We start from the raw sequence: 18,061 nt of genomic DNA, 5'->3' as shown, positions 1-18,061 counted from the left end.
AACCCAGGTCCCCCTGCATTGGCAGGTGGACTCTCAACCACTGCGCCACCAGGGAAGCCCTGTGGGCTTGTTTTTAAACATATAACTGTACCTTCATTCCTGGGACTACAGGACATACCTGGAGGGGCTTTGCAGAAGGATGAGATACCTGTTAAGCAGGTGGGGCAAGATCCCATGAAATGTGGGCTATGGCTATGTGACCCCATTGGGGGCCATAGGCTGGTGAGATGATGAGACCTGGAAAAACTGAGGTTATAAACACACAATAAAAATATCACACTGAACTGATAATAACTGCTATCATAGGCAAGACGAACCCTATGTTTAGTTTCTATAGCACGAATATTATAATAATATTATATTTATAAATTAGATAAAATAGTAGAAAACATATTTACTGCTTGCTATATGCCAGACCATGCTAAGTTCTTTACTCGATAACCCTAAGGGAGATGCTTATTCAATATCTTCTATGCTAAGAAAACCTTGATTTTGTTTGAGACAACAATGCACCAGCCCCAGGTAACTCCTGTTCTCTGTAGTCCCACCTTCTTTTGCACTAAGAGGTGGCCACACCTCTGTCCAGGAGACTGAAGCAGAAGTTGGCTGGGGTTGGGAGGTGGGGGGCTGGGTTAGGAAACATGCTTCTCCTAGAAGACAACAGGGCAAAACCCCTCACCTTCTTCAGGTCTTTGCTCTAATGTCACCTTCCCAGTATGACCTACCCTGAACACTCTGTTCAACTATATACTTCAATTAAAAAAAAATAGGGCTTCTCTGGTGGTGCAGTGGTTGAGAGTCCACCTGCCGATGCAGGGGACACGGGTTCGTGCCCCGGTCTGGGAGGATCCCACATGCCGCGGAGCGGCTGGGCCCATCAACCATGGCCACTGGGCCTGCGTGTCCGGAGCCTGTGCTCCGCAACGGGAGAGGCCACAGCGGTGAGAGGCCCGCGTACCGCAAAAAAAATTTAAAAAAATAAAAATAAATAAATAAATCAAAAAAATTATAGAGCCTGGTACATAGCAGGTACTCAAAACATTTTTTCTCTTTACCTTTGAGGGAACATATGAAAATAAAACAGGGAAAATTGCTGGAGAAAGCACAGACCGGCAAGCACAAAAGCCCTGGGACAGGAACATGTCAGGCATGTTGGGTGCATAGGAGTCTGGCATGATGGGTGGTGTGATGAGGGGAGGAGAAGGGGAGATGAAACCAGGATGACAGGGGAGAGCCTGACCACACGAGGGTTTGCAGGTCCAGGAGAGCTTTTGGCTCCTACTCTTACTCCTAGTGAGCTGGGAAGCCGAGGAGGAGCTCTGAGAAGAATGACAGCCTCTGGCTTCCATTTAAAACCACCACCTGGCTGCTGTTGAGAGAGACTGAAGGGAGAGCTGTCAGGCCACTGTGAAAATCCCAGCTGGCGATGATGGTGGCTTGGACCACGGTGGTTAACAGTAAGGAAGGAGAGACATGATCAGGTTCTGGGTGTATTTTGAAGATGTACTCAACAGAATTTGCTCACAGATTGAGCATTGAGTGTGAGAGAAAGAGAGAAATGAAAGATGACATCACGGTTTTTGCCCAAGCAACTAGAAGCAAGGTGATTGGGAGGACTGCAGGAAGCATGGGTTTTGGAGGGACATTCAGGCACTCAATTTTGGACGTGTTTAAATATGAGATGCATATTATACACCCAAGGAGAGACATTAAGTACTCATATGAATATACAGTGCTTGATTTTACGGGAAAAGTCCAGGCCAGGGATAGAAGTAGTATATAATGCTATGAGACTGGATGGATTCACCTAAGCCATGGGTGTGGATTTAAAAAAAAAAAAAAGGAAAGAAAAAAGAAGTTCAAATACAAGGATGAGCCCTGGGACATTCCAGTAATGACAGTGACATGTGCGGGGCACCACCACCTTGCATGCAGGTGCTCATTTGCCCTTATAAAATGTTATAAGGTAAACACTCTCAACCTGACTCCATAGACGGGGAATGTTTCACAGCTATATGTCATCTGTCCAAAGGCACACAGATGGTTAAGTGCTACTACCTACCTGACTTTTGTGTACATAGTTTTTTTTTTTTAATATTTACTTATTTATTTGGCTGCACTGGGTCTTAGTTGTGGCAGGCGGGATCTTCTTTGCTGTGTGCAGGATCTTCAGTTAAGGCATGTGAAGTCTTAGTTGCAGCATGTGAGCTCTACTTACCTGACCAGGGATCGAACCCGGGCCCCCTGCACTGGGAGCGTGGAGTCTTAGCCACTGGACCACATTTTACCTCCTCTAGCAACTTATAAACCTTGGCATCATCCTTTGTCTTCCCTTCCCCACCCAATCAGCCTTTCATTTTTATTTTCACATTAAGCTTCAGGACATGGTGCCCTAATCTTTTACCTTGAACTATTACAACTGTCTCCTAATAGGATTTCCTGACTTGAGACTCTCCCACTCTAATCTGTTCCTTATCTTCCTGAGTATAAAGCTGATCGTGTCACCTTCCTGCTTAGCCCTTCCATTAATTCCCCAGTATCTGCAAGCTCTAATCCAGCTTCTTTAATTTGGTTTACGGGAGCCTTCACCATCTGGCTCTAAGCTGCTTCTCCAGTCTCATCTCTTGCCACTCTCCCCGCAACCCACCTCTCACGCTAGTCACTTTCTTGTGACGTTGAATCTGTTATTGAGATACATCAAGCTATTTCACAAGTCAGTTTCATACACTCTTTCTTTTTTGTGCCCACACTGGTTAAACCTTCAGTACAATATTGACTAGAAGACACAACAGTGGGCACCATCTTGTTCCACACTTCTGAGGAAAACTTTCAGCTTTTCACCATTAAGTATAACGTTTGTTGTAGGATTGTTTTAGTTACCCTGCATCCGATTAAGGAAGTTTCCTTTTTTTTGTAATTGCAAGGAATTTATTGTTTTATCATGAATGGATGTTGAATTTTAGGGAATGTTTTTCTGCATTTTTTTGGTATCATAAATTCTCTCCTTTAATCAAACATCGATTTATTTTCTACTGTTAAATTTACCTTATATTTCCTGGATAAATCCAACATGATCTTCATGTGTTATCCATTTCTATGCATATATTTCTGGATTCCATCTGTTAATATTTTGTTGAGCACATGGCCTGACGATCTGTGCAGTGGCCCAGTGGGAGCACTTTTTGGTGAGGTGACCAAAAGCAACCTGATAATTAGGAGCAAAGTTTGAGCTCCACTTCTGTCTGGGATTAGGGGCTCTGAATAGATGTCAGTTGAGGACTGAGGGTGGATGTCTGAAGCTCTGTATTATTACAGGAAAATGAAAATTTCATTATCAATAGCTTTTATACTCAGTACAAAATTTAGTACATATTCAGTCCAAAAATGGAAACAGATCTTATTGTTTAATTCAAAAGTTTTAATAGCAGTGAAATAAAAGCTTGATATGTATGCGTAAGTAAACCTTTTTCATGTTTAGTTTTGCTAGTTCACCTTACATAAAAAATGATGAGTAAAGAAAAGCCCCACAAAGCCCTCAAAACACCCCTACAGAAAGCTTTTCTATATCATTTCCATGTTTGACATTGTCTCTTTCACTTTGATTAGACCGAGATTGATGAGGACGTTCTTTTCCAGTTCCAAATAACTCTCATAGTCCATTTTCAATTCGGCTTCCAATTGTTCTTTTGACTTCTGATACGTTTTCTAGGGGGGAAAAAAGCAAGTCATTTATATAAAACTCTGGCAGCTAGAGATACCAAAGGCTGGGAAGGGGTTTTTCTTGAAAGGCTGGCCTGGCTGCTGTTCTCTGGAAGAGCTGTGAGGGGCCGAGGGCAGGAGGGCATCTCTTACACAGTCAGGGAGAGAGGCTGTTGGCTCTGAAGGGGAGGGGCAGAGATGAGCGGAGGGGTGTGTGCAGACTCAAGGCATCTCCTGGCGGTGGGGCTGACCCAGTCTGCTGACGGACTGGATGTGGGCTCTGGGGGGCAGGGGCAATCCAGGCTGGCCTACAAACTCCTGCCACTGATGGAGGGAGGAGCACATTGAGAGGGGAGAGAATAACAATGAAGGGCGTTTATTCAGCTAATTTGCCCAACACCACTTGCTGAATAATCTGAGTCATCTGTTTTGTGCTTTGATCTGTCAGTGTTCGCCTGAGTACTGCTCTGGTTTAATTATTGTGACATTTTAATTTATTGTAATATCTGCTAGGGCAGTAATTACGATTTTTAAGATTTTGTTTTTTCTCATCTGTGTCTTCTTTCAGATGAATTTTAGGGTCACTTCATCTTGGTGTGTCATCCTATGTTGCTTTTGTTTTTTCTCCTCTTGTCCTGTCCCCATCCTAATGCCTTCCTGTGCCTTCTGATCCCTTGTCACAAAGCCCTGTCTTTGTGGATTCCATCAAAGGGACCAGAACTGTATTTTATTCTAGTTTCTTTAGAGAATAATTTGCAAGAGGTATTTTCCTCTTTTGAATATTCACAATGACTGATGTTCTCTTCCCCTTCCTCTGCCATATTCCTTCCGTATGTTTGCTTTTCCCCCTCTCTTAATATCTCTGCTTTCTCAGATTCCTCATGTCTAATCATTATAACTGCTTCATAGCACTGTGAGGATTAAATGAATTATTAAATATGGCAGGTCCTCAGAATGGTGCATGCACCCAGTAAGCACTTGTTAGCTACAATAACCAATTCACAAAAAGAGCATGACTGGATAAGGTGAGAGTAGAAAAAATGTTATTCTTCTAACCTTTGTCCTTTACAGCATATGTGACAGATTCCATAGCATTTCCTATCATTTTTAGGTATTAAAAATAGTGTCATTTTCAGGTATTTGAAGACCCAGGCCAGTCTAATATCCAAGTGAAGGCTGCCCCTTGTGGCCCCCGCTGCAATGCCCCACTGTGCACCTCCAGGCTCTTTCTGTAGATTGCCTCACCCCACTTAGAAAGTCCTTTGGGGCACCTGATTTGAGCCTAGTTACTTTCAAGTTTCCACCTGGCCCCAGGAAAACTCACCCCCCTCACTCTGCCATCACTACAAGTTCATTGCCCCTGGTCCTCTCCCTACCCGTCTGTCAGAGCAGTTTAAGCCAATCTTTTGCCTGCAGACTTTCCAGCCATAGGAGTCAGGTCCCTGCCCCTGAGTTTCCTAAATTCTCCCTGGACATTCTGCTCTGGTCCCTTGGTAACTCCTAGCCCTTGGATTTCTGTGGCTGAGGAAGCCTCCTGCCAGGTGTACAAGGCCCATGGTCCATCCTGACCAGCAACCTATCTCTAGCAGTGCTTCTCTTGAAGGTCTCCTCCCAGAGTCTGGGTGGTGTTGCAGAAGTGGGAATGGGGAATACACAGTGCTCCAACACCTCTCTCTAAACAAAAATCCCCTTTCTTCCCCATAATTCTTGCCTTCCTTGTGTAGCCTGGAGTGTGGGTCATTGACTAGGGGTTGCAGAATTCTTTTGAATTCTTCTGTCTTCTCTGTCCCATAGAGATGACATAATGAATCATATGGAAACTGCTACTTTTCTCAGTTTCGGGTCTCCAGCTGAAAGTCCAGTTAGGAAAATTCCCATTTTGTGTACTGTTAGAGCTGTACTTATTATTACTTTTCAATAAGTGAGCGGTATCCAGATTCAATGTTTGCAAAGAGACGGGTATATGATTTCCCTCAGATGTGTGGGTTGAAGTGCACAGCCTAATCCCTGCCAGTCGGGGGGCGCTCATGAAAACCAGCCTTGCTGGATGGATGTGTGATCATCCCCTGCCCTCGGTAATAATACTAATAGTGGACACTTCCTATCTGCCAGTTATTGGCTAAGTGCTGTAAATATTTCAACTCATTTCATCCCCACTGCAATCCTCTGAGGTTGTTAGTTTGTTCCCATTTCCCCTATTATCAGCAGTTGCTTGTAAGGAGATACTTCTGACTAACATTAGTTACCTTTCCTTGGTGACCCTTTTCATTTTCTAAATGTAACAGAGGAGCCCTTTTAAATGTATTCACTTATCCACAGTCTAGTTCCAGAGAAAACTTGACAAGTGGTAGCTCTACTTTAAGGAGGATACTATGTCAAATGGAAATGAAGTTACAAGAAGGTAGAAAAGTCTTGGAAACTCAAAAGCATAATACAATTCCAAGATATGATTATTATAATATTCAAGTTTTTAAAAAGTACTTCACATTGTAAATTATTTTTGGATTATCCACAATTCTATGTGGATAATTAGCTGTCACTATGTTATTTAAACACTCCTAGTAATCGATGATTGCTGGTGTAGGAAAGGGTGGCAGATTACCTCCCATGGCAGAATTTCACCCAGTGTTTGTGGTTGTGCAAAAGAACAGACCAAGACCAATTTTTTTTTTGTAGCAAAAGAAAACAAAGAAAAGTTAATTAATTGGTGTTCTTTTATACCTTGTCACCGCTAAACAATATTTGGAAATGATGCTCCCTCTGTTTTTGTTCCACTAATTTGTATATATCTATGTGATAATGTTAATCTATTTGCTAATGCAGTACATTAAAATATTTCCACATGCTTGTGCTTTTAATTGAGACCTAGGGTCTTACATGAGTAATTACATTGGAGGAGGCTATATATTTGGCTATAAGGAAACAACAGGCGGTGATGAAATTGTTGGTGACAAAAGGGCAAGGAAGGGAATGAGCAAGAGACAAGCAGAAATATGGACTGAGATGACCTCATGTGAGAAAGAAAGAAGAGCTGAATTCACAGAATATTTCAAGGCCCCAAATTCCAGTGGTCAAAGGAAGACCAACAGAGTGATGGAATTCACATCAAACAGGGAGGCTGAGGAAGAGGATGGGGGCTTCAGAGATTTAGGTTCCTTTTTGGTAGATTTTAAGATGGATGTGTCCTGTACCAAATCCTCCTCTATTGCAAATTTCACAGTTCTAGTTTATTACAGTAAAATTTATATCTATTTGTCTGTCTGTCTCTACACACTAGCTCCCACTTAATGACAATTTACTATTTGTCAAGTTACCTAACTAAAATCCTTACAGTAATCCTAAAAGGTTGTTATTAGTATTCCTATTTTAAAAGCAAGAGAACCAAAGCTCAGCAAAGACACAAACCTTGCTGTAGATCTCATAGCTCGTAAGCAGTAGAGACGGGATGAGTGCTCACGCGTCAATTCATAGTCCTCTCTTTTTTGCACTTTTTTTTTTTTTTTTTTTTTTTTTGCGTTACGCGGGCCTCTCACTGTTGTGGCCTCTCCCGTTGCGGAGCACAGGCTCCGGACACGCAGGCTCAGCGGCCATGGCTCACAGGCCCAGCCGCTCCGCGGCATGTGGGATCTTCCCGGACCGGGGCACGAACCCGTGTCCCCTGCATCAGCAGGCGGACTCTCAACCACTGCGCCACCAGGGAAGCCCTGCACTGTTTTAATGCATTATTCACTAGATGTCAAAATTCTATGAAATGAAAGCCTTCGAATTTGAATCTCTGAATCTATAATTGGTATTTAGATACCACTGTATCTAAAGGCCTTTGAAATATAGAAAATTTCAGAAACTTAAATTGGGTAGAATCTCACTAGGTGTGTCCAACTGGTTGTTCTGACTCATAGTAAGCTAGAAAATCAGAGAAATGCCCCCTTGACTCCCATCAGAACAAGAGAAGAATGTAAAAAGGCATAATTTTTCTATTAAAATTGTAGAATAAGCCAAACAAATCTATTCTCAATGGCATTAGAGGAAAGCAATTTTTGTTTCTGAAATTTAACTTACAACTTTTTTCTTCTCCATTTCCAGCTCCATTTCTTTCTTTTCTTCTTCCCGAATTTTTTTGCGCTGTTCTACATATTCCAGATTCTTGACTTCTCTTTCAAAATAGTGGCTTATACTTGATACCTGTTAGAAGCACAGGCCCATGAGAGGGGGACCCACATGGAAGCCCCCATGTTCTTCCTGAGGCTCTGAAGAATTTCTGCTGCTTTTAAGTTATTAGCTAGATTACCTGTTTTGGGATAATGCCCACAGGCCCACTATCAGAGGAACTAGCTAATTTGGGGGCTACTGGGCTAAGGTTTAGGGGCCTGCGAATTGGGGGATGGCAGGAAAGGAGTGGGATTGGAAGGAGAGAGCTGCAAAAAATTGCAATTTTGTAGGAGAAATATTCAGGGATTGCTCCCACCCCCTTTCTTTCCTTCTCACTTTTAAGACTAAGGGAAGTTTCACGTCATCAAACAAAATTGGAAAACCCAGATGAGGATGTCAATGGAAACCCTAAAGGGACTGGAAGCACAGCTGAGTTCCTGGTCCCCTGGAGAGTTTAGCATGTGGACGTAAGAATAGAAGCAGGGAAGTCAGCAGAGACCTTGGGCAAGGCCACCAAGGGAAGGAAAGTTTTTTGCCTACCAGTAACTAGGGTGATGCTGTTGGGACTTGTGACAGATTGCAATCTATATGTTTAATGTTGGTTATATACATATTTATGTATTTCTACATATTGATCTTCCTTTTATAACCTAATTGTTATCACTGCTTGAAACCCTTGGGTGGTGTGCATGGAGCGGCAGAATACTGCCACTTCAGACCTGCTGCCTGCAGCACGCCAAGTTGGGGAAAGATGGGTGGAGGCTAGCAATGGAGAGATGCATAAAAATGTCAGCTGGGCCCTCTGGGAAGGATATCACTGAAATAAGGGTCCCACGCTTAGGTTACAATGTGAAAATAACATCTTATGATTATGAATCCCCAAATCAATTCCTCTCTGAATCTGGGCTTCATTTACTTGGCCTTTCTTTTGCTGCATGCTTGTTTTTTTTTCCCTAGCTTTAAACCATTTATCTCATAAAACAGAAATACATCCCCTTTTTCTAAAATTTTTATTTTATATTGGAGCATAGTTGATTAACAATGTTGTGCTAGTTTCAGGGGTATAGCAAAGTGATTCAGTTATACATATACTTGTATCTATTTTTTTTCAAATTCTTTTCCCATTTAGGTTAACATCCTCTTATTTTTATTTATTTATTATTATTATTATTTTTTGTGGTACACGGGCCTCTCACTGTTGTGGCCTCTCCTGTTGCGGAGCACAGGCTCCGGACTCACAGGCTCAGCAGCCATGGCTCACGCACCCTGCCATTCTGCGGTATGTGGGATCTTCCCAGACTGGGGCACGAACCCGTGTCCCCTGAATCGGCAGGCGGATTCTCAACCACTGAGCCACCAGGGAAGCCCAATATCCCCTTATATTTGACTGCATGATTCTTTTGTTCTCTTAAAGAGCAAAAATGCTGTCATTTCTGAACATGCTTCTAAAACATGCCTCAGCAGTATCTGATCATGTAAATCCTCAAAGCCAAAAGTTACTAACCTCATTGGTGGAAGGGCGACTTAGTGTCCAAGGAATTTCCAATATATGCAATGTTCCATAATAGTCAGCTATGGCTATAAATTGCTGCTTAGCTGAAAGATTAAAAAAATGTGGGAGAAAAACAACTCTGCAATCAGAAAGCCACTTTAGAGGTTAAACAGGTACTGTGTTTTTGTTTTGTGATTTCCCAAAGGACCTGTTGTGGTTACAATGATCTTGGCATCTTCATCAGACCTTCATGACTAGAGACCATATTAACTAACATGTAAAAGCCATTTTTCCAGTTGGTGAAATGAAGGCTGAGACCCTGAGTCTTTTTCAGCCACCCTGCTCACCCCCAATCATGTTTTCTCAGCCTCTATATAAGGAGTGTGGCTCCTAGCTGAGATTGACCCTCTCTGACGGGATCCACTGGGCAGATTTGAAAAGAAAGCAGGGACAATACATGGAAGATTTTCAAAAAAAAATCATGATGCCAATTTTCACCAAAGACATAGTAAGGGCTAAAGGATGCCATTATCCAGATGAATTTCAAAGACACAGCCAGAACCAGTTTTCTTATTATAAAGACAAATTCCTTCCTTTGATCATTTAAAATGGATATAAAACACAAATGTGTTTGAAAATTTAATTTTCTCTCTCATCAACTTTATTCTTCTCATTTTCAGCAGGTCTGGTTCCAATTGCTAAATCCTAGACTGGTAATTCCTGGAGGTATACAAAAGCAATGTTTTGTAGCAAAGACGGGAAAACACAATTTGGTGACACATACGGCCAAGTAGTAGTAGTCAGACTCTGACACTCTTAGAGATTCTGAAGACTGTGTTTCTAAATGTAATGCTTCTTCTGAGAAAGAAATGAATAGAAAGACAATTTTATGCCTGCACATCTTTGGAAACAAAGGGGAACTTCTTTGAAGTGAAGCAAATATACACTGAATTTAGGTAGAAAGTATTACTTGGGTGAAAAAGAGAAATTGGGACAAAGGATATAAATTAGTTTTCCATCGACACATTCTTAAGTTTCCGCTTGCTCTGTTATACATTATCTTTTTCCTCTTAATGAGTTTAAAAGTTATAGTTTAAAGAGATATAGGACCCCGCAGAGTCATTTGATCTCAAGAAGGAAACTGCTTGATATTGTCCAGTGGAGGGCCATAAAGTGACAAAATATTGAAAATTTGTGACATAATGAAAAATTAAAGGTACAGAACTTATTCTATTTGGAAAAGAAGCAGCAAAAAGTAGCAAAGATTTAGGGTTCACCCTGTGATTTAGGGACCCGGAGAGGGTGAGAAGGATGCTTTTTATTGCGTGGTTTAAAATCAGCCTCTGCTTGACATACTAAAATGTGTCTCAGAAATAACTGTTGATGAAGAAAAGAGTGAGAGAAACTCAGGTTGTATCCAAAATTTGAAAAGGGAAAGGAAGGTGAATGATGGGAAGGAAGGAGAAAGGAAGGGAAGAGATGGAATGGGAAGAAAAATCTTGAGAAGAAACATCAGAGGCTTTCCAGTTGGAGGTCAAAATGTTCCTAAGCTAGCCCCAAAAGGCAAAATGACTTAGCTCATTCAATCAGAATTAACATACCAGAAAAGGTCCAGGGTTTGATGTACGTGATCATAGTTATACAGATGTTTTGTGACTGGGCTGGTTCGTGGGTTTTCTCCAGAAGGTCCCAGATATCGATGTATCCATCTTCTCGGCCAATGTAAAAGACTCCAGGCCTTGTCAGGGACCAGTGCCCTGAGGTGTACCTTGTTGGTGCACAGGATGACTGAAGGAGGGGTCCAGTCTAAAAATAAATTAAAAAAAAAAACAAATTAAAAGCTTTTGTTATTATCTGAGAGATATTCACAATGATTTTTTAAAAGTAAAACTCAGATGGCTATAATCATATAAAAGATCAAAACTTCCAATCGAGCTATTTATGGTTCTAATAATCCAACTGCTGCTAAATCCCATTACTATTTCTATGGAGATTGATGGACACTGGATAAGTAAAGATTATAAGCAAATTTTGCCTATATCTTTATTTTCCTGTCAGGTGCCTGCTCACCATGGAAATAGCTCTGGTGGGCAGGAAAAGGGAATGAAAAGTCAATTCTACCTGTGAGTTGCATCCAATGGCTTATTAATATTATTTGGGAGAGATTCTGGACCACCAAAGCAACATAAGATCATCTTATCTTTTCTCTATTTTGGGGTAATTTGCCTTCTTTGGGAGGTTTTCATAGAGACTGAAGATCAGAATGTGCTCTCTTCCTACCGTCATGCTCCACCTGGGCTCCTTCACCTACTTACATCTTCGGGACTAAACTAAGTCATGGAGCTGCCTTCCACCCTCCCATACATGCAGACAAAACGTTCCTACAGGGAACAAAGAAGGTCACCAATTCATGGACTCCTTAGAGGCAACAGGTCAAACCTGTTCTTGCTCAGCTCCTTCAGTTTTGGTGGATAACCAGGTTCCTGACCCCCGCATGGTCTTTGGACAATCTTGCCTAAATTTCTTTTGTCTTTCTCTTTAACTGCAAAACTAATGCTTGCTTGTTGTAAAAAAAAAAAAAAATAAGCATACAAAAGTACATTGTTATAAAGTAGAAGTCCTTTTGTGGATGGACACTTAAGGAGTTTTCAACTTTTTTCAATGACAAACTTGTACATATATTCACACACATTATTTTTTTGAGTATTTCTGTAAGTTAGAGTCCCAGAAATAAAAGGAAAAAAAAGTGTCAGGTCAAAGAATACATATATTACAGCTCTGAAATATATATATACAGACACACACACACACACACACACACACATACACATACTTTTTTACAGATTTTGATAATTTTCTTAAGTAGCTCATGAGAGGGATATATCATACTGATTTTCCCATGCCCTTGTTTCACTAGATTTTACCAGTCTTTCTAGTTTTTGGCAGTTTAGCTTCTGTCTGCCTGGACCCAGGCCCTGCCCTAATCCGGACCACTGGATTCTTGGCACTGCCTCACCTTGACCCATGCACGTCTCTGCCTGCCTGGTGACGGACCCCTTAGCTTTCCTAGTCCCACTTTCTGAACCTGCTGACAAATTGCCTGGTGCAAGAGCAGTGACAGACCCATTGCTTCTCCTTGGACTTTGTGCCATAATCAGCATCCCATCTTGTATTTTAAGCAGAGGGAAAAACATAAATCAAGGGAACTGCCCATGATATACACGGTATTTCGAAGAAAAGACTGTTTGGTTTCAGAGAACAAAAGACTTGTTAATGTTTCCTTCCCTCAGGAAAGAAAAGCAAATGGTTGTGTTTTCCAAAGGCTTGTAGTGGTTCTGCTGACAGGCTGGGGCCCAGGCCATCTGTTCCAATTTCTCTAAAGTGTCCCAAAGGCATTGTTATGTCAGAACAGTCTGTTGTTCCTATTGTTTTTCTCAATAACAAAGGACCACACACCCATTCCTCCATTTTGCAGGCAACTTACCATAATACCTTCTTTCCAGATGGCCATGTTCCAACCCCCAACAGTGAGGATAATGTCCTTGTAAAAAGGTGATCTCTGAACGGTATGGACACCTCCATCATGGACTGTGTAGAGGCTCACGGGCTTCTTTGCTGTTGGAGTGGAAAAGGCCATTTCACATTTTATAACACTGTTTACATTCCTGCAATGAAGAATGGGCAGACCTCTCTGATGGACAGATAGGTCCCAATTAATGAGGTCCAAGAGTGGAGAACCAGAGGTCAGTTGGGGTGAATGAATCTGTCAAGGGACAGCTCCTCCTCTTTTTTAAGGCAAGTCCAGGGAAATTCCCATCAAGGCTACTTTTCAGGCTCAAAGGAACACTTCCTGTTCTTATTCATTCACTCATTGATTAGTCTATCAGTTAGTCAATAGTATATATTGTTAGTCAATAAATAATTGTGGATTGTTTGTATGTACCAGGTACTGTAGATGGATGGGTAAACAATGGTTAATAAACAAACATGATCTGTCCTCTTGGACCTTACAGTCCAGTGGAAAGAGATAACTCAACAAACAAATCCCAAGGTATATAATAAAAAAAATGTGAAAAGTATTATGAAGTAAAAAATATCACAAGAAAGAATAACAAGGGACATTCGTAATTTAGGCTGAATGGTCAGAACAGGTTTCTCTGAAGATGAGTCATTTAGGCTTGAGTTCAGCGCGGGAAGATTTTGGTGTGGAGTAGCATTCCAGGCAGAGGAAAAATACACACCAAAGTCCTGAGAAGTGTTTAGTGCATTTATTATTTTGAGGAAGACAATAGGACTGGAGTCTGATAATCCCAGGGTGAGACACAGGAAACGAATGGAGACCAGGAGAGTCCAGACCTTGCAAAGCCTTCTTAGGAAAAACATTTAGATTACATTCTAAGTGTAATGTTTTTTAATGAGCCCTTTAGGCCTAGAAGACTATCTGATTGACACATGAAAGGATTCTCTGGTTGCTGTGGCGAGAATGGATCAGAAGCAGGTAAAAGCAAAGAGGGGACACCATGGGAGGTTGTTGCTGTAGTTCTAGTAAGAGAGGATGGTGACTTGGATGAAGGTGCAATGGAGGAGTGGATAATCCAGAAACATTTGCAAGCTAGAGTTGACAGGAGGGGTGAGAGAGATGAGTGCTGAGAATGGCAGCCAGGTTTCTGGTAAGAGCAACAGGCTCTCTGTACTTTCCATTTATTGCAACTGGGAAGACTAGAGGACAAGCAGATTTGGATATTAAGATGAAGGCTTCCCCGCTGTCTCTGCCCCAGGCACCAGGGTCCTTCTGCTCCCCTGGTCTGCCTACTTCGCCATGGCTTGGGTTTCCTCTCCCCAGTCCTGGCTTTGGAGCTGGCTGCTCCTCATTCCTTGCTGCCCATACCCACAAGCCCCAGGGATGGCCATAAAAATATGTGCTTGTCCAGGCCAAACCACAATGTGTGGCTATTTTATACTAAAACCACGAATTTACTCTGAAACTTATCATATTAACAGCTATGTGAAGGTTGGATTTTTTTTCTCAGAACAACAATGTAACATTAAGCAGAAAAAAAAGCTACCATAATCTTGTAAAAAGCTGATACAGTGTCAAAGAGATGCTTGTCTACCCCTGTTCATAGCAGCATTATTTGCAATACCCAAAAGACAGAAGTAACCAAAGTGTCCATCAATGGATGAATGGATAAACAAAATGTGGTATATCCATACAATGGAATATTATTCATCCTTCAAAAGGAAGGGAGTTCTGACATACGCTACAACAGGAATGAAAATTGAGTATATTATTTTAAGGGAAATAAGCCAGTCACAAAAAGGCAAATGCTGGGACTTCCCCGGCAGTCCAGTGGTTAAGACTCTACCTTCCAATGCAGGAGGCAGGAGTTTGATCTCTTGTTGGGGAACTAAGATACCACATGCCATGTGGTGTGGCCAAAAACTTAAGAAAAAAGGCAAATACTGTATGACTCCACTTATATGAGGTACTTACAACAGGTACATTCATAGAGATAGAAAGTAGAATGGTGGTGGCCAGGAGCTGAGGGGAAAGAGTAGTGGGGAGCTAGTGTTTAACAGGTACAGAGTCTCAGTTTCACAAGATGAAAAGAGTTCTGGAGATTGGTTGCACAACAATGTGAATGTACTTAATTCCCCTGAACTGTACTTAAAAAATGGTTAAGATGTCAAATTTCTTGTTTATGTATATTTTTATCTCAATGTAAAAATTATTTGAAAAAAGTGTATATAATAAAAATAAATAAATTTAAACATAGTTCTTCTAGGTTAAAAAAGACCACTCTTCCTCTAACCAAAGCTCCATCCTGAAGACAGCACAGAAGACTTTTTTTTTTTTTTGCGGTACGCGGGCCTCTCACTGTTGTGGCCTCTCCCGTTGCGGAGCACAGGCTCCGGACACGCAGGCTCAGCGGCCATGGCTCACGGGTCCAGCCGCTCCGAGGCATGTGGGATCTTCCCAGACCGGGGCACGAACCCGTGTCCCCTGCATCGGCAGGCGGACTCTCAACCACTGCGCCACCAGGGAAGCCCCAGGAGCCTTATTTCTAAGGGCACCTTGAAGTGATCTGGAAGATTTCTGGGAAGGCAGGAGACCCCTGGAAGCCAGCAGCTTTCTTCTTGCTGCTGCTTGTGTCCCTCAGATCCTGGTTTTGTCCTTGGTGAGCCGGGCTTTCCTATACCACCTCACTCTGGTGAGCAGGGCTATCCAGGAGTCTAGAGGCCCTCTGCAAAATGTAATGACCACCAGTGATAGGAATATAGATAACCATCAAGATTTGTACTTTTAACATGTTAGAGGTTCTCAGCCCATATAACTTTTTCTTCCTTTTGTCCTTTGGAAGACCTTAGAGCCATTCAGCAGTGAATGGAGCTGTCCTTAAGTTATTAAATGAAATGCCAGAGCCCCCAGCCAGGTTATTATAAGAAACTTACAATAAACAAAACAGTAGTTTTCCAGAGTCATTATCTAATGAAGGATTTAGTATACTGATGTGGTTAAGAGCACCGACCGCCTGGGTTCAAATCCACAGTGTTGCTGTGAGGATTAATCCATGGAGAGAATTGAGCGCCTAACACATGACGTGTGCCAATTTGTGAGCTGAGTACATGAGATGATTATGCTAACTGTCATCATCATCAAATACATCAGCCTGTATTTCTTGGCTTGTCACTTAGATCATCTGTTGGATTTGGACTTCTTCATCACACACAGCTCAGTCAGGGTAATTTGTCTTTCAGAAGCTTCTTCTTAGAAAAGGAAATTCTCCTTCCTGCCTTGTTGTATATTTGAGATAAGAACATGGGGCTGGCTCCCAGCAGATCAAGAGAAAATGGCTCCCAGTATTTGCCTCATCTTTACCCAGGAAACCTCCATGGTGTTTATGAAAGACATCAGGCTGGTAGCTTCCAAGGAAAACACTGCCAGTTCACAGAATGTTAAGTAGGGCATGCAATTTACAGTGCAGCATGTCTACACATTGACTTTCCCTGAACTTCAACCATTATCCAATGGGAGTAACAGTGTCATTTGGCTTTCCATGTTGCAAAATACTTGACTGGTAATTTTAAAGTATTAAAGTATTAAGATGACTTAAAAATAGCCTTTAAGTAGGTAGTTAGAGCTATTTCTCATTTTTTTGGAATTAATTAAATGTCAAGAAATTAACAGCGACTTCTGTTTTTCTTTCCCACTCACATCCCACTGGTCACAAAGTCCTGGCATGATGACTCGTATGTCTCTCTCTCCCTCTTGTATTTCCTCTGCTGGACATCCTTGTCACCCTGCCTGTACATCAGTCCTCTCCATCTCTCATCTAGGCTATTGCAACTGGCTATCCTACTTTCCAACAATTAATTAACCCCTGCTCTCCTGACAGAGTGATTTTCTGATTATACTGGTGGTACTAGAATAAGGTCCACAGGTTAGTAAAGCACTCAAGGCTCTTTGCCAGCTGGACTCAAATGTCCTTCCTGGCACCTCTCCTGCTGCTGTTGCCCTCTCTATTACCATGCTTTGGCCAGAAGATCTCCCTGCTTACTAATTGTGCACTGCTCTTCTGAGCTTCCATGTTTTTGCACTTGTTCGTCTTTCTACCTGGAATGCCTTTCTCCAGCTGGAAACTTGCAAACCACACTTCAAGATCCAGCTCAGCCATATCTCTCTTCAGTGGGGCCTTTTCTTTCTTTTCTTTTTTTAAAAAACTTATTTATTTATTTACTTTTGGCTGCGTTGGGTCTTCGTTTCTGTGCGAGGGCTTTCTCTAGTTGTGGCAAGCAGGGGCTACTCTTCATCGTGGTGCATGGGCCTCTCACTGTCGCGGCCTCTCTTGTTGCAGAGCACAGGCTTCAGACGCGCAGGCTCAGTAATTGTGGCTCACGGGCCCAGTTGCTCTGCGGCATGTGGGATCTTCCCAGACCAGGGCTCGAACCCGTGTCCCCTGCATTGGCAAGCAGATTCTCAAGCACTGCATCACCAGGGAAGCCCAGTGGGGCCTTTTCTTAACAGCCCAAAAGAGTTGGTCCCTTCCTGGTTTCCATGTCATTTTGTGTTTGTCTTTTTTTTCCAACCATCGCACTAATGACAGTGCAATGTCATCATTTGTTTATGTGGTTGGCTTTTCCAATAGATAATGGAACCCCTTTGGGGGAGATAATATCTTATTCATCTTGTATTCCCAGTGCCTGGCACATAGTTGATTCTCAATAATGATTTGATGAATGAATGAAAGAAAGAAAAAACAAACATCAATGAGGTACAAATGTAAAGTTCTTGGTTTTTAAGTTTATTGTCATTGGTACTATAGATGGAATAAAATCTATTTAAAATAAATAACTCAACCTGTTTGTCATGGGCTGCCTCAAAAGCAGTTTAGGAAGCTGGCACCAGGGTAAGGCTCTAAGAAAATCTGAGACCAGGAGGAACCAGTGTCCATCTGTGCATAACCAAGTCATGGCATCACGAGCTGAGTCATGGTCTCAGTTTGTGTCCCAGGGGTGTAGTGGAGGCTGCTGTCATGTATTATAGTGCCTGGCATGCAGCACATGCACAATTAACATTCTTGAATAACTGAATAAATAGAAACATGAATAAGTATAAAAGTAGTTGAATGTAATTCATTACATCCAATATATAATTTTGAGTTCAACTTTAAATTATGGAATTGGAAATGACTGGAAAATGGAAAATCGGTCTCAGTTCTA

General features: G+C 41.9%; 1 protein-coding gene across 1 annotated transcript in view; it reads right to left on the bottom strand.

Annotated features, from left to right (window-relative positions):
* Positions 1-3,417: 3,417 nt before the first annotated feature.
* The window catches only part of DNAI3 (dynein axonemal intermediate chain 3), a gene marked incomplete at its 5' end in the record, with an annotated part of 103,377 nt that continues 88,733 nt past the window's right edge, over positions 3,418-18,061 (bottom strand). Inside the window, 5 exons of the mRNA XM_082612150.1 lie at positions 3,418-3,705; positions 7,759-7,881; positions 9,353-9,444; positions 10,942-11,146; positions 12,825-12,955. Of these exons, the coding sequence (XP_082468276.1) occupies positions 3,562-3,705; positions 7,759-7,881; positions 9,353-9,444; positions 10,942-11,146; positions 12,825-12,955 (695 nt within the window). The 3' untranslated portion in view covers positions 3,418-3,561. The remainder of the gene's footprint in view (positions 3,706-7,758; positions 7,882-9,352; positions 9,445-10,941; positions 11,147-12,824; positions 12,956-18,061) is intronic.

The sequence above is a fragment of the Mesoplodon mirus genome, assembly GCF_964341445.2.
Source record: "Mesoplodon mirus genome assembly, chromosome: 3".
Classification (NCBI taxonomy): domain Eukaryota; kingdom Metazoa; phylum Chordata; class Mammalia; order Artiodactyla; family Ziphiidae; genus Mesoplodon; species Mesoplodon mirus.
This window is presented reverse-complemented; position numbering and strand designations above follow the sequence as displayed.